This window comes from Heloderma suspectum, chromosome 4, assembly GCF_057233095.1.
Source record: "Heloderma suspectum isolate Gila_16-S chromosome 4, 16-S_ref, whole genome shotgun sequence".
In the NCBI taxonomy this organism is placed as follows: Eukaryota; Metazoa; Chordata; class Lepidosauria; order Squamata; family Helodermatidae; genus Heloderma; species Heloderma suspectum.
Window position 1 is genome coordinate 7,668,561 of NC_139461.1, and position 14,382 is coordinate 7,682,942.

The 14,382-nt window shown below is 47.9% G+C and overlaps 1 protein-coding gene across 2 annotated transcripts in view; it reads left to right on the forward strand.

The window, feature by feature from the left end:
- TOP1MT (DNA topoisomerase I mitochondrial) overlaps nucleotides 1-14,382 on the forward strand; it is a 51,795-nt gene that overhangs the window by 34,691 nt on the left and 2,722 nt on the right. For both annotated transcript variants that reach the window (XM_084848598.1, XM_084848599.1), the window contains exons 14-21: nucleotides 827-971; nucleotides 1,990-2,133; nucleotides 2,285-2,470; nucleotides 7,916-7,984; nucleotides 8,674-8,788; nucleotides 12,880-13,007; nucleotides 13,456-13,550; nucleotides 14,223-14,372. In XM_084848598.1, coding sequence (XP_084704724.1) covers nucleotides 827-971; nucleotides 1,990-2,133; nucleotides 2,285-2,470; nucleotides 7,916-7,984; nucleotides 8,674-8,788; nucleotides 12,880-13,007; nucleotides 13,456-13,550; nucleotides 14,223-14,372 — 1,032 coding nt within the window. The remainder of the gene's footprint in view (nucleotides 1-826; nucleotides 972-1,989; nucleotides 2,134-2,284; nucleotides 2,471-7,915; nucleotides 7,985-8,673; nucleotides 8,789-12,879; nucleotides 13,008-13,455; nucleotides 13,551-14,222; nucleotides 14,373-14,382) is intronic.

The window sequence follows — 14,382 nt, forward strand, 5'->3', positions numbered from 1 at the left end:
GAAAAAAGGCAGGATATAAATGCAGTAATACATACATACATACATACATAAAATGTATACTAGTGCACTGGAAAAAAATCCACAAAGAAAACTTGTGGCATTTAACAGACTTGTGTGGTGTAAGCTTTCAGGGGCTAGAACCCACTTGGTCACTTGCCTGAAGGGTTATCCTCAGTTGGCAGGAAGAGATGAGACACATAGGTAGAGAAGGCAGAAATGTAAATAGGGGGTCCAGAGAACATGGAATGAAAGAGCCCAAAGAAGGGCAGTGACCATTTCCAGACAGGATAAATTGGTGACAACTATACTATGTTTTTAGTGAGACTAGTGTAAGACAGACGTATGGTACTGGTTATGGCAAAGTCAACCAGAATAGTAGAAATAGGGGGAGGCTTAAGTACATGTTGGCTGATGTGCAAGATGTTGGTCGTGGAGTTCAGTTTCCTAGGGCAGCCTTCCCCAACCTGGGGCCTTCCAGATGTCTTGGACTACAACTCCCAACATCCCCCAGCTAGCCATGGAGTTGTAGTGCTAGAGGGCACCGGGTTGGGGAAGGCTGTGCTGGGGTGTGAATATGGGCTAGTGTAGGGGTAAAAAGGAATGTGGTGGGGAGCTGGGTGGGCAGTCTCTTAGGTTAGCAAACTAGCACTCAGGAGAAGTGGGAGACTTGCATGGAATCAGCGGCCTATCTCAAAAGCTGCTTTCTTTTTCTTCCCAAGGGCCTCCCTCCCTCTTCCTTTAAGTAGACTGCTGCAGAGGGGAAGGGTCTTACCTGGCTCTCCTGCTCGCTTCTAAGACCTTAATTTTGTTCCATTTTCCCTGCCAGGGATTCAAAGGTCCCGCAGCCTCCTCCAGGACACAAGTGGAAAGAAGTTAGATGTGACAATACCGTCACCTGGCTGGCATCATGGACAGAGAACATCCAGGGGTCCATAAAATACATTATGTTGAACCCCAGTTCCAAGTTGAAGGTGGGGACAGATGTTCCCTTTGGGACTTATCTGCCTGAAAACTCTTTCTCTCCACCAGTCCAGCCACTGGCTGCGTGTGGAATGACTCGCATCTTATTCCTTTGTTCGTGTGAATCTGTTCGTCCAGTGTTAGTGGGTTGCAGCCAAGCAGCACCGAGCCAGTTTGCACGTAACGACAACCCATGGTTTAAACAACACATGGGCTGTTGGGGACGAGCGGGAGAGAGCAGGTGCAGTGGTCACCACTTCCGCTTTCAGTCAACAACCTCTGATCGACCAGTTCGTACGTTGTTGTGCATGATGTGCGAACCTGGACTGATGGGTTGTTTAGGGTTAACCGCTCATCAGTCCAAGTTTGCATGAAAAGCTTACATGGGGTAAAAATATACATTTAATTTATGTGTGGCTTTCTTCTGCTTCCTGTCTCACAAGGAAGTGCCACCATTTTTTTCCTTCCTTTGGTGTGAACCCCATTGACTTCGCTCTCCCTTTTCAGAGCTGCTGCTTGTGTTACATTTTTTAGGATGTTGATGCCTGCTCACAAGTAGTATCTGGAAATGCAAGTATTACTGGATGACAGTGGATGCACCCAAGTAGCCTCCATGAGGAGATCCATGAATCCCAGACACACCGATCTGGTTCTCATGTAACGACGACCAGAGTATCAGTTGAATATGGGTTGTTGTTGAATCGTGGGTTGTCATTACGCGCGAACCCTGCACTATAGTTTAACTATGGGTTGTTAACCACAAACAGCCCAGTGTTCACAACCCAATAACAAACCATGGGTTCTCTTCCTGGGTTGTTTATAGTTAACAACCCAGAGTTAAACCACAGTGCAGGGTTCACATGTAATGACAAGCCACGATTCAACAACAACCCATACTCTGGTGGTTGTTATGTGCGAACCAGCTGACTCTGTTTAATTGAGAGCTACTTCTCTTTCCTGGGAGGGCGGATGATCTGGGGTAGCAGCTACCATTATGAGAGAGATCACACATCCTGCTGCTCTTTCCAGGGAGAGAAGGACTGGCAGAAGTACGAGGTTGCTCGCTGCTTGAAAGGGGTAGTTGACAAGATCCGTTCTCAGTACCGAGCAGACTGGAAGTCCAAGGAGATGAAGAAACGGCAGAGGTCTGTGGCGCTCTACTTCATCGATAAGGTGAGGCCTGCTGGTGTGTGGGTTGGAATTATCATTTTAAAAACTGCTTGTAAATATGCATACATTTCTTTAGTTGGAATATTTCTGAATCATTGCTCCACCCAACTTCTCCGCTCAACTGACTTCTCCTTGTTCCATGTCCTCTGCTCAGCTGGCCCTGAGAGCAGGGAATGAAAAGGAGGAAGGCGAGACGGCAGACACAGTGGGCTGCTGTTCCCTGCGTGTTGAGCACATCACGCTGCACCCTCGGCTGGACGGGAAGGAGAACGTGGTGGAGTTTGACTTCCTGGGCAAGGACTGCATCCGCTACTGTAATCAAGTGCCTGTGGAGAAGCAGGTGAGAGGGGGGTCCCTGAAGCGCGAGCCCAGTCCAGCCCAGTGGGTGGTGTGCAGGCAGCGTCCTGGGTCAGTGGCAGTCTGGAGGCTTTAGGCTAATCCGGAAAATCCTCTAGTGCAGCCTTCCCCGAGGCTGGAGGATTATGCTAGTCCAGACCATCTGGAGGGCACCAGGCTGGGGGACGCTGTTCTAAGGGGAGCACAATGCTCTCTCCTCATCCCCTTAGGACAATGCAACTGGGAAAGCCTTTGAGGAGGAAGCATAATTCCTGATGTTTTTCCTGATGTTCAGCCGGAATCTGGCTTCCTGTAACTTGAGCCCATTATTCCATGTCCTGCACTCCGGGATGATCGAGAAGAGATCCTGGCCTTCCTCTCTGACAAGTACTTGAAAGGTTGTCACAGAGAGGAAGGCCAGGATCTCTTCTCCATCATCCCAGAGTGCAGGACACGGAATAATGGGCTCAAGTGACAGGAAGCCAGACTCCGGCTGAACATCAGGAAAAACTCCCTGACTGATAGAGCAATACGGCAATGGAACCAATTACCCAGGGAGGGGGTGGGCTCTCCCACACTGGAGGCATTCAAGACAAGGCTGGACAGCCACCTGACAGGGATGCTCTGACTTGGATTCCTGCATTGAGCAAGGGGTTGGACTCGATGACCTTGTAGGCCCCTTCCAACCCTACTATTCTATGATTCATTCCACACACACACACACACCCCCCCACTGCATGGAACAAGATGCAAAGAATCATAGAATAGTAGGGTTGGAAGGGGCCTACAAGGCCATCGAGTCCAACCCCTTGCTCAATGCAGGAATCCAAGTCAGAGCATCCCTGTCAGGTGGCTGTCCAGCCTTGTCTTGAATGCCTCCAGTGTGGGAGAGCCCACTACCTCCGTAGGTAATTGGTTCCATTGTCATGAGGAACACCAACACTCACTTTTGCCTGGAGCAGGAAATCCCTTTCCCTCGTAGTTCCCTGCTGCCATGTGCAGCTTCATTGTTGCTCAGTCCGGTCATCTCACTTCCTCTCGTCTGCTAATCCAGGAAATTTAAATGAAAAGTTCCCTTAAAATAATAGCTACACCTCATGTTTGTATAATGGCTTTGTCATCTTCAAAGCAGTTCGCAGAAGACTGTTCGCCCTGGGCATTCGGCCCAATCAAAACACTGAAACTCTTTGAGGGTTGTCTCCTGAGGCTCAGTTGGGCTGCTTGAGGGGCCCCCATTCTCAGCCGGACCAGCCCTGGAGGATCAAAAGTTTGGCTCGCAGGGCCAGGAGAGGCCCACGCTGCACCCCTCCTTTGGAAGCTGCTGGAGAAGCATGCAGCAAAGTGTCTTCTGTCTAGGGGACTTTGGCTCCCATGATCCCTAGCAGAAAAGGCTAAAGCATCTTCAGCAGCTTTTGAAAAGGTGTAGGAGCCTCTGCCATCCGAGCCGGTGTTTCTGCTGGAGCTGCCGCTGACCCCCAGGGGAGCTTTTCCTCCCCGCAGAAGCATGTGAGCAAAACTGGCGAGGATGCCGCCCTGGATGTGGGCTGTGCTGGCAGCCCTCAACTCTGATGTCCTTATTCCCCCCACCTTGCTGATTTGGCATGGCGGTCAGGGACTGAGAGAAGAGGGCTCAAGTGGACTCACGGCTGAGTCTAGATTTGAAACGGGGACATCCTGGCTCACTCTCTCAACAGCTACCCTATACCAGGTCTATCAAAACGGTGGTGGGGTGTGTGTGTGTGTGTGTGTGTGTGGAGGGGGTGCATAGGAAACTGCCTTACACTGGTTCAGACTATGGGTCCATCTCCTAGCCCAGTATTGCCTACACGGACTGGGAATGGCTCTCCTGGGTCTCAGTCAGTGAAAAGCCCTTCTCATTGCCTGCTACCTGATCCTTGTAACTGGAGAAGCTGGGGATTGAACCTGGGACCTCAGAGGGTGCACGTGTGTGTGCTGAGGCTGAGAAGATTGTTGTTCAGTCGTGTCCGACTCTTCGTGACCCCATGGACCATAGCACGCCAGGCCTTCCTGTCCTGCCCTCTCTCCCGGAGTGTGCTCCAGTTCATATTCATTGCATCCGTGATGCTATCTAGCCAACTCATCCTCTGCCGTCCCCTTCTCCTTTTGCCTTCAGTCTTTCCCAGCATCAGGGTCTTTTCCAGAGAGTTTTCTCTTCACATTAGGTGGCCAAAATATTTCACCTACAGCTTCGGTATCTGTCCTTCCAATGAGCACTCAGGGTTGATTTCCTTTAGGATGGACTGATTTGACCTCCTTGCCATCCAGGGGACTCGTAAGAGTCTTCTCCAGCACCACAGTTCGAAAGCATCAATTCTTCGGCGCTCAGCCTTCCTTATAGTCCAGCTCTCACAGCCATACATTACTACTGGGAAAACCATAGCTTTGATTAGATGGACCTTTGTCAGCAAGGTGATGTCTCTGCTTCTTACTCTGCTGTCTAGGTTTGCCATAGCTTTCCTCCCAAGGAGCGAGTGTCTTTTAATTTCATGGCTACAGTCACCATCTGCGGTGATCTTGGAGCCCAAGAAAGTAAAATCTGTCACTGCTTCCATTTCTTCCACTTCTATATGCCAGGAAGTGATGGGGCCAGATGCCATGATCTTAGTTTTTTTAATGTTGAGTTTCAAACCAGCTTTTGCACTCTCCACTTTCACCCTCAACAAGAGGCTCTTTAGATCCTCTTCACTTTCTGCCATTAGGGTGGTATTGTCTACGTATCGGAGGTTGTTGATAATTCTCCCAGCAATCTTAATTCCGACCTGTGATTCATCGAACCCGGCGTTTCTCATGATGTACTCTGCATATAAGTTAAATAAGCAGGGCGACAATATGCAGCCTTGTTGTACTCCTTTCCCAATTTTGAACCCCTCGGTTGTTCTATGTCTGGTTCTGACTGTTGCTTCTTGACCCTCATACAGGTTTCTCAGGAGACAGGTAAGGTGGTCTGGTATTCCTATCACTTTCAGAATTTGCCACAGTTTGTTGTGATCCACACAATCAAAGGCTTTAGCATAGTCAATGAAGCAGAAATAGACGTTTTTCTGGAATTCTCTTGCTTTCTCCATGATCCAGTGAATGTTGGCGATTTGATCTCTAGTTCCTCTGCCTCTTCGAAACCCAGCTTGTACTTCCGGTAGTTCTCGGTTCGCATACTGCTGAAGCCTAGCTTGTAGGATTTTGCGCATCACCTTGCTGGCATGTGATATGAGCGCAATTGTGTGGTAGTTTGAACACTCTTTGGCGTTGCCCTTCTTTGGAATTGGAATGTAAACTGGCCTTTTCCAGTCTTGCGGCCATTGTTGAGTGTTCCAAATTTGTTGGCATATTGAATGCAGCACTTTAACAGCATCATCTTTTAGGATTTTAAATAGCTCAGCTGGAAGACTGTCATCTCCGCTAGCTTTGTTGTTACTAATGCCTCCTAAGGCCCACTTGACTTCACTCTTGAGGATGTCCGGCTCAAGTTCAGTGACCGCACTCTCATGGCTATCAGGGACATTCAGATCTTTCCTGTATAGTTCTTCTGTGTATTCTTGCCACCTCTTCTTAATCTCATCTGCTTCTGTTAGGTCCCTGCCTTCTTTGTCCTTTATCATGCCCGTCTTTGCACAAAACGTTCCCTTCAGATCTCCAATTTTCTAGAAGAGATCTCTAGTCTTTCCCATTCTTTTGTTTTCCTCGATTTCTTTGCATTGTTCATTTAAGAAGGCCGTCTTGTCTCTCCTTGCTATTCTCTGGAACTCTGCATTCAGTTGGATATATCTTCCCCTTTCTCCCTTGCTTTTCGCTTCCCTTCTTTCCTCAGCTACAGCCACTTGACTTTCTTGCATTTCTTTTTCTTTGGGATGGATTTCGTTGCTGCCTCCTGAACAATGTTACAGACCTCCGTCCATAGTTCCTCAGGCACTCTGTCTATCAGGTCTAATCCCTGAAATCTATTCCTCACCTCCACTGTATATTCATAAGGGATATGATTTAGGTCATACCTGACTGGTTTAGTGGTTTTCCCTATGTTCTTCAATTTAAGCCGAAATTTTGCAACAAGAGGCTCATGATCTGAGCCACAGTCAGCTCCAGGTCTTGTTTTTACTCACTGTATAGAGCTTCTCCATCTTTGGCTGCAAAGGACATAATCAATCTGGTTTCTGTATTGACCATCTGGTGATGTCCATGTGTAGAGTCGTCTCTTGTGCTGTTAGAAAAGAGTGTTTGCTATGATCAGCGTGTTCTCTTGGCAAAACTCTATTAGCTTTTGTCCTGCTTCATTTTGTACACCAAAGCCATGCCTGCCTGTTATCCTGGTGATTTCTTGACTTCCTCCTTTAGCATTCCAAACCCCTATGATGAAGAGGACATCTTTTTTTGGTGTTAGTTCTAGAAGGTGTTGTAGGTCTTCATAGAACCGATCAACCTCAGCTTCTTCGGCATCAGTGGTTGGGGCATAGACTTGAATTACTGTGATGCTGAATGGTTTGCCTTGGATTCGTACTGAGATCATTCTGTCGTTTTTGAGATTGTACCCCAGTACTGCTTTTCCCACCCTTTTGTTGACTATGAATGCTACTCCATTTCTTCTAAGGGATTCTTGCCTACAGTAGTAGATATGATGGTCACCTGAATTAAATTCGCCCATGCCTGCCCATTTTAGTTCGCTGATTCCCAAGATGTCGATGTTCAATCTTGCCATCTCATGTTTGACGACCACCAGCTTACCTTGATTCATTGATCTGACATTCCAGGTTCCTAAACAATATTGTTCTTTACAGCATCGGATTTTCTTTTCACCACCAGACACATCCACAGCTGAGTGTCCTTTTGGCTTTGGCCCAGCCGCTTCACTCTTTCTGGCGCTACTTGGAAATACCCTCTGCTCTTCCCCAGTAGTATATTGGACACCTTCCGACCTGAGGGGCTCATCTTCCAGCATCATCTCTTTTAGCCTTGTGATACGTTCCATGGGGTTTTCTTGGCAAGGATGCTGGAGTGGGTTGCCATTTCCTTCTCCAGTGGTCCACATTTTGTCAGAACTCTCTGCCATGACCTGTCCGTCTTGGGTGGCCTGCACGGCATAGCTTATGGCTTCACTGAGTTACGCAAGCCCCTTCGCCACAACAAGGCAGTGAAGATAGCACCCCGCTTAAGGCACCTTGAGGCTGAGATGAGCTTGGACTCTTCACACTTTTAGCCACTGTCCTGCGCTTGCATTTGGGGTTTTTTTTAGCCGGGTTCCCAGCAGTGAAAATGGCACAGAGTCGGCCTGCTTATACTGGGGTGTAGTTAGTGAGTCTTACTTTTGAGACCTTTGCGTGCATGATGCTGTTTCCACAAAAGTATTTTCTATAAGGCTTTCCACCACATTCCTTAGAAGATGTTGTTTGAATCATTTCCTTATTGATCGTTATAATCATTTCCTTACTGATTTTTCTAGGTGTTCAAGAACTTGCAATTATTCATGGAGAACAAAGAACCTGGAGACGACCTGTTTGACAGGCTGTCTGTAAGTGTGGTATCCATCTGGGCTGGGGGTGTTTGGGCGGATGCTGTACTGACCTTCTCGGGGTGTTTGTTTGATCCCGGGTAGCTTTCATGCACAGCTTCTCCCAGCAATAGCAAATTTGCATTTCTGTGATTGTTTGATTTGGTTCAAGGCAAGATCATAGAATCATAGAATAGTAGGGTTGGAAGGGGCCTACAAGGCCATCGAGTCCAACCCCCTGCTCAATGCAGGAATCCAAGTCAGAGCATCCCTGACAAATGGCTGTCCAGCCTCGTCTTGAAGGCCTCCAGTGTGGGAGAGCCCACCACCTCCCCAGGTAATCAGGTAAGATGGTTCCCTGGTCACTAACTTTATGGGAGCGTTGGGGAGTGAGGGACATACCTGTTCCACCACCTTGCCAAAGCATGGTCTGAAGGCACCTGATGTAGCAGCCTTACTGAAACTACACAAGTTGAGTCTGGTCAGTGCACAGATGGGGAGACCACCTAGGAACCCTGTGTGCACGCGCTGGTAAAATAAATAGTCATGACTGGGGAAAAGGTGGATTGGCTTGAGATGGAGAAGGGAAGTAGACACCTCAGAATGTAGACTCCCATCTGCGATCTGAAATCTAGGGCTGGCTCTGAGCTCTTATATGGGTTGGAGCTTCCTCTTTTCTCCTAAAATTCCTTCCCTGTCTTGTTTTCCAGACAACAACACTGAATAAACATCTCCAGGACCTGATGGATGGGTTGACAGCCAAAGTCTTCAGAACGTACAACGCATCCATCACGCTGCAGGAACAGCTGGAAGCACTGACAAATGGTAAAGGGGCTTAAGGCACCACCCATAAACTTTTCCGGTGCACGGACTCTGTTCCACCAAGGCTCCACAAGCTCTCCCTAATACTTTCTAATCTACATGTTTTAGAATGGGAGGGGACAGGCTTCTGTTTGAGTAGAGGATGCTCTTGAGATCCAGCTCCTCTCAAGTTTAAAAACGAAGCTCTACCTGGCTGCCTCCGCCTCCCACCCCTCAAACTCATATCAACTGCAGCAATGTGTGCTCCTGTGCAATGATGTAAGAACGACAAGGCAACAGGTGGTGACGGTGTTAGTCTGGGTTTTCATCCAAGCTTGGGACAATTTCATGGCGTACATAAGAGGGCTGGGTCTGTTGTCAAAGACTGGGAGGGGCCGTAGCTCAGTGGCAGAGCACGTTCTTTGCATGCAGAAGGTTCCAGGTTTATTTTATTTATTTATTCATTTCTATACCACCCAATAGCTCCGGGCGGTTCACAAAAATTAAACCCAAACAACACACAATAAAACAATTTAAAATATATAGAACATTAAAACCACAATATAACAATACAACCACAATAAAACCTAGCAGCAGTGCAGGAATTTAAAATACAGATTTTTAAAACAGCAAAGATAAAAGTTTAGAAAGCTAAAATGCTAAAATGCCTGGGAAAATAAAAAGGTCTTCACCTGGCGCCGAAAGGAATACAATGTAGGTGCCAGGCAAACCTCACTAGGGAGCTCATTCCAGAGCCGGGGTGCCACAGCAGAAAAAGCCCTCCTCCTAGTAGCCACCCGCCTCACTTCCTTTGGTATGGGCTTATGGAGAAGGGCCGCTGAGGATGATCTTAAGGTCCGGGCAGGCACATATGGGAGGAGGCGATCCTTCAGGTAACCTGGCCCCAAGCCGTTAAGGGCTTTAAATGTTAATACCAGCACTTTGGATCAGGCCCGGAAATGGACTGGCAGCCAGTGCAGCTGGAAAAGTACTGGCGTAATATGAGCTCGCAGGCCAGTCCCTGTTAACAATCTTGCTGCCCTATTTTGGACCAGCTGAAGTTTCCGGACCGTTTTCAAAGGCAGCCCCACATATAACGCATTGCAGTAATCCAGACGAGAAGTTATCAGAGCATGGATAACTGTAGCTAGGCTCTCTTTGTCCAGATAAGGGCGTAGTTGGTATCCCAGCCTAAGCTGATAAAAAGTGCTCCGTGCCACTGAGTTCACCTGTGCCTCAAGTGACAGTTCTGGATCCAAGAGCACCCCCAAACTACGAACGTGATCCTTTATGGGGAGTGCAACCCCCTCCAGAACAGGTTGAATATCACCTAGCCGGGCAGACGAACCACCCAGTAACAGTACCTCCGTCTTGTCTGGATTGAGTTTCAGTTTATTGGCCCTCATCCAGTCCATTACCGTGCCCAGGCACTGATTCAGAACAGCCACTGCCTCACCTGGGTTTGATGAGAAAGAGAGGTAGAGCTGGGTGTCATCCGCATATTGATGGCACCTCAGCCCACACTTCCGGATAACCTCCCCCAGCGGTTTCATGTAGATGTTAAACAGCATGGGGAATAAAATAGAGCCCTGTGGAACCCCATGGCACATGGCACAGAGCAATAATCCCCCAGCACCACCTTCTGGAATCGGCCATCCAAGTAGGAGCAGAACTACTGTAATGCAGTGCCTCCAACTCCCAACCCAGACAACCTATCCAGAAGGATACCATGGTCAATGGTATCGAAAGCCGCTGAGAGGTCCAGGAGAATCAACAGGGTTGCACTCCCCCTGTCCCTTTCCAAGCAGAGGTCATCCCACAGGGCGACCAAGGCAGTTTCCGTTCCAAAACCAGGCCTGAAGCCCGAATGAAATGGATCTAGATAATCCACTTCATTCAACAGTGCCTGGAGCTGTCCTACAACCACCCGCTCAAGCACCTTGCCCAGGAAGGGGATGGTGGCCACTGGCCTATAATTGTTAACATCCTCTGGGTCCAGGTTAGGCTTTTTCAGGAGAGGTCTCATTACTGCCTCTTTTAAAGCGGCCGGCACCACTCCCTCTCTCAAGGAGGAATTTACAACCTCCTGGACCCAGCCAGACATCCCCTCCTTGTTTGATGTAATAAGCCATGAAGGGCTTATTAAATTAAAGGTCAAGTACACAAGTGGTCGATCAGACTTGGCCAAGCACCTTGTCCGCATCCTCAGACCTCAGTAACTGAAACCCGTCCAATAAAACTGGTTTAATCTCTGGCTAACAGACCTCAGGGTGTCAGGGCTGGGAAAGAGCCCTGCCAAGGACCGTGGAGAGAGGCTGCAAGTCAGAGCAAGCAGTACTTGGCTAGATGGACTAAGTGTAGGTTCGTGTCACGCTGATCTCATATGATCTGGGGGCAGGCTTGCCTGGGTTAGTGGGGCTGGGAGAAACTCCTCCGTTCAGGATTGGGCACAACAGGCCCTTCCGCATGCTCAGTTCCCCTCTCTGGACAGAGCTTCCGTCAGTATCTATCGAGTGGAGAAGCCTCACCCATGTGCATGCCTTGTGCTGTTCCTCTCAATCTTAAGCATGTCTTGCTTGAGTGTCCATGTTTCTGAAATGTGCAACAGGCTTGTCCGCGTGCTCAGTTCCCTTCACCTAGAATGGAGGCTACATTCAGAGAAGAGGTTTTTCTACAAGCTTTGTTCAAGTTCCTGAGCTCTGTTGGCCGTCTGGCCTCTTTTTAAGGCTTTTAAAGTTGTTGTTGTTGTTCAGTCGTGCCCGACTCTTTGTGACCCCATGGACCATAGCACGCCAGGCCTTCCTGTCCTGCCCTCTCTCCCGGAGTGTGCTCAAGTTCATATTCATTGCATCGGTGATGCTATCTAGCCATCTCATCCTCTGCCGTCCCCTTCTCCTTTTGCCTTCAGTCTTTCCCAGCATCAGGGTCTTTTCCAGTGAGTTTTCTCTTCGCATTAGGTGGCCAAAATATTGGAGCTTCAGCTTCAGTATCTGTCTTTCCAATGAGCACTCAGGGTTGATTTCCTTTAGGATGGACTGATTTGACCTCCTTGCAGTCCAGGGGACTCGTAAGAGTCTTCTCCACCACCACAGTTCGCTCAGCCTTCCTTATAGTCCAGCTCTCACAGCCATACATTACTACTGGGAAAACCATAGCTTTGATTAGACGGACCTTTGTCAGCAAGGTGATGTCTCTGCTTCTTACTATGCTGTGAAAAAATTCTCCTTCATGTTCAACATGGCCAGTGTACAATGGAATATGGCCTAGCAGCTGCTGTGCCATGAGCTTCAGTACAGCCGTACTGAAATGATAAGGGCCATTTCTCAGTCACTTCACCCAGCTCAGTTTGTCTTGGCTGTGATTCAGGGGTGAGGCAAAAATCTTCAGTGGGAGAAGTGAATTAGAGGGGCCACCATTCCGTTTCCCCAGAAAGCCTTTTTCTGTGGCGCTCCCTGAATTTTAGGAAATTCAAAACGGTTGCCGCCATAAAAATCGGCTGCCTCCTTCCCCACTTATTAGGGCCATCATAGGGGATGGCAGCGGAATATCTACAGAAAAGCACGCTCTTAGAGAGCAGGTGGTTCATTCCTCCAGCACTTCACTTTCTTTGACAGGTGCAGGATAATTAAATACACCTCCAAAGAAAGGGCAGTGATGGAAGCATGGTTGTTAAAGATATAAAGTCACGGTGTGCCATTCTGTGCCACCCTGTTTTTAAGCCTGAACTACTAGGAGAAATGTTATTATCTTTGGATTTCTTTTCTTCCCCTTTTTATAAGACAGTCTTGCAAAAAACCAAAGATGCTTTATTCGAAACTAAACCCAAAGGTTCAAAAGGCTTCCCATGTCGTTTGTGCAGGGGAGATTAACAGTGCAATCCTATACATATTTAATCGGAAGTTAGCCCCATTGATTTCGGTGGGACGCACTCCAAAGTAAATATGCTGCAGAATCTGCTAAATAATATGGAGAAACAGAGTTGGGGAAGGCTGCCATTTCACAAAACTAGTTTCTTGAATTACTGTGTCACCTTGATTAATTTTTGGCCAAATCGCTGTTTCTCCCCCACCCTAATGTCTTCTCCCTCCCTCCTCTTCCACCTTTTGTATCAACAGAGGACGACAACGTGGCTGCAAAGCTCCTCTCCTACAACCGAGCCAACCGTGCGGTCGCCATCTTGTGCAACCATCAGCGGGCGACGCCAAAGACCTTTGAGAAGTCTATGCAAAACCTCCAGGCTAAGGTAAACCAGCGGGGGGCGGGGGTACTGAAGCATTTGGTGAGCCCATGCGGGCTGTCCGCTTGCAGTGGGCTTGGAGGGAGGACGGAGGCCTCTTGGTTCAGCTGTCCATTGCGTGCATCTGCAGTTCGTTGCAACCGCCTGTTTGGGATGGTGGACTTGTTCGGGGATAGCAAGGGATACCCAACAGGCAGAGGCTCTGTCACTTCTGTGCAGGTCCCGAGACACTGTTAGCACTAGTCAAGTGTTAAATGGCAGAAACAGGAAGGCACTGTGGAAGATGGGAAGGAGCGTCTTTTTCGATAACATGGTGGAAAGGCTAAGAAGTTGTTCCACATATGATTTCCGGAAGAAGCTTCAGCCGTGGGTGGGTGGGGAGTGGGTCATCCATGCTTGTCTAGAACATGGAGCGGAGCCTGATCTAGACCTGTGTTGGTTTTTGCCATTCCAGATTGATGCCAAAAAGGATCAGCTGACTGACGCAAAAGTGGAGCTCAAGCGGGCAAAGGCAGATCACAAAGCCAAAAAGGGTGTGAAATCTAAAGCGTGAGTGGTCCCAGTTCCTGAGTGGCTTCAATTAGCTGTTGACTGTATTCATCGCAGAGCCTGTATGTACATGGAAAACTACGTTGATGTAGTTTTCCCAAATGCAGGCGCTCACAGAATCACTTCGTCAAAGTTGGCCACTTTGAGCGCCAAATGTGGTTTCAGAGTTCACTCAGCATTAGCATATAATACGAATAAAATACGAATAAAATACGAATATAATACGAATAAAATACGAATAAAATATGAATAAAATACGAATATAATACGAATATAATACGAATAAAATACGAATAAAATACGAATATAATACGAATAAAAGCCAGTGACAGACCTATCGTCTGTGCATTTTTCTCTTCCGCTCTTACAGCCATCAATGCTAGCAGCCCATCACCAACTTGTATAAATTAATCACGTGTTGTATGAAGAAGTTCTTTCTTTTGTTGGTCCTAAATCTACTGCCAGTTACTTTGAATGGAGGACCCCCGAGTTCCAGTATTATATGGGAGACAGGCTTTTCCCCTTCCCTACTTTCTTCATACCACGCATCATTTTATATACCTCTATCATGTCCTTTCAGTCTAAAATTTTAGAAGGATTTCTTCCTTCTAACTGTTTTCTTCCCATGCTGTCGCATTTTCATATATATTACGTTGCCTCATTTCAAAACAGTGCAGTGGAAAAGAAAAAGAAGCTGGTAGAGAAGATCGAGGAGCAGCTGGCAAAGCTGAACATGCAAGCTACAGACAAGGAGGAAAACAAGCAGATTGCCCTGGGCACGTCCAAGCTGAATTACCTGGACCCGCGCATCAGTGTAGCCTGGTGGGTGAAT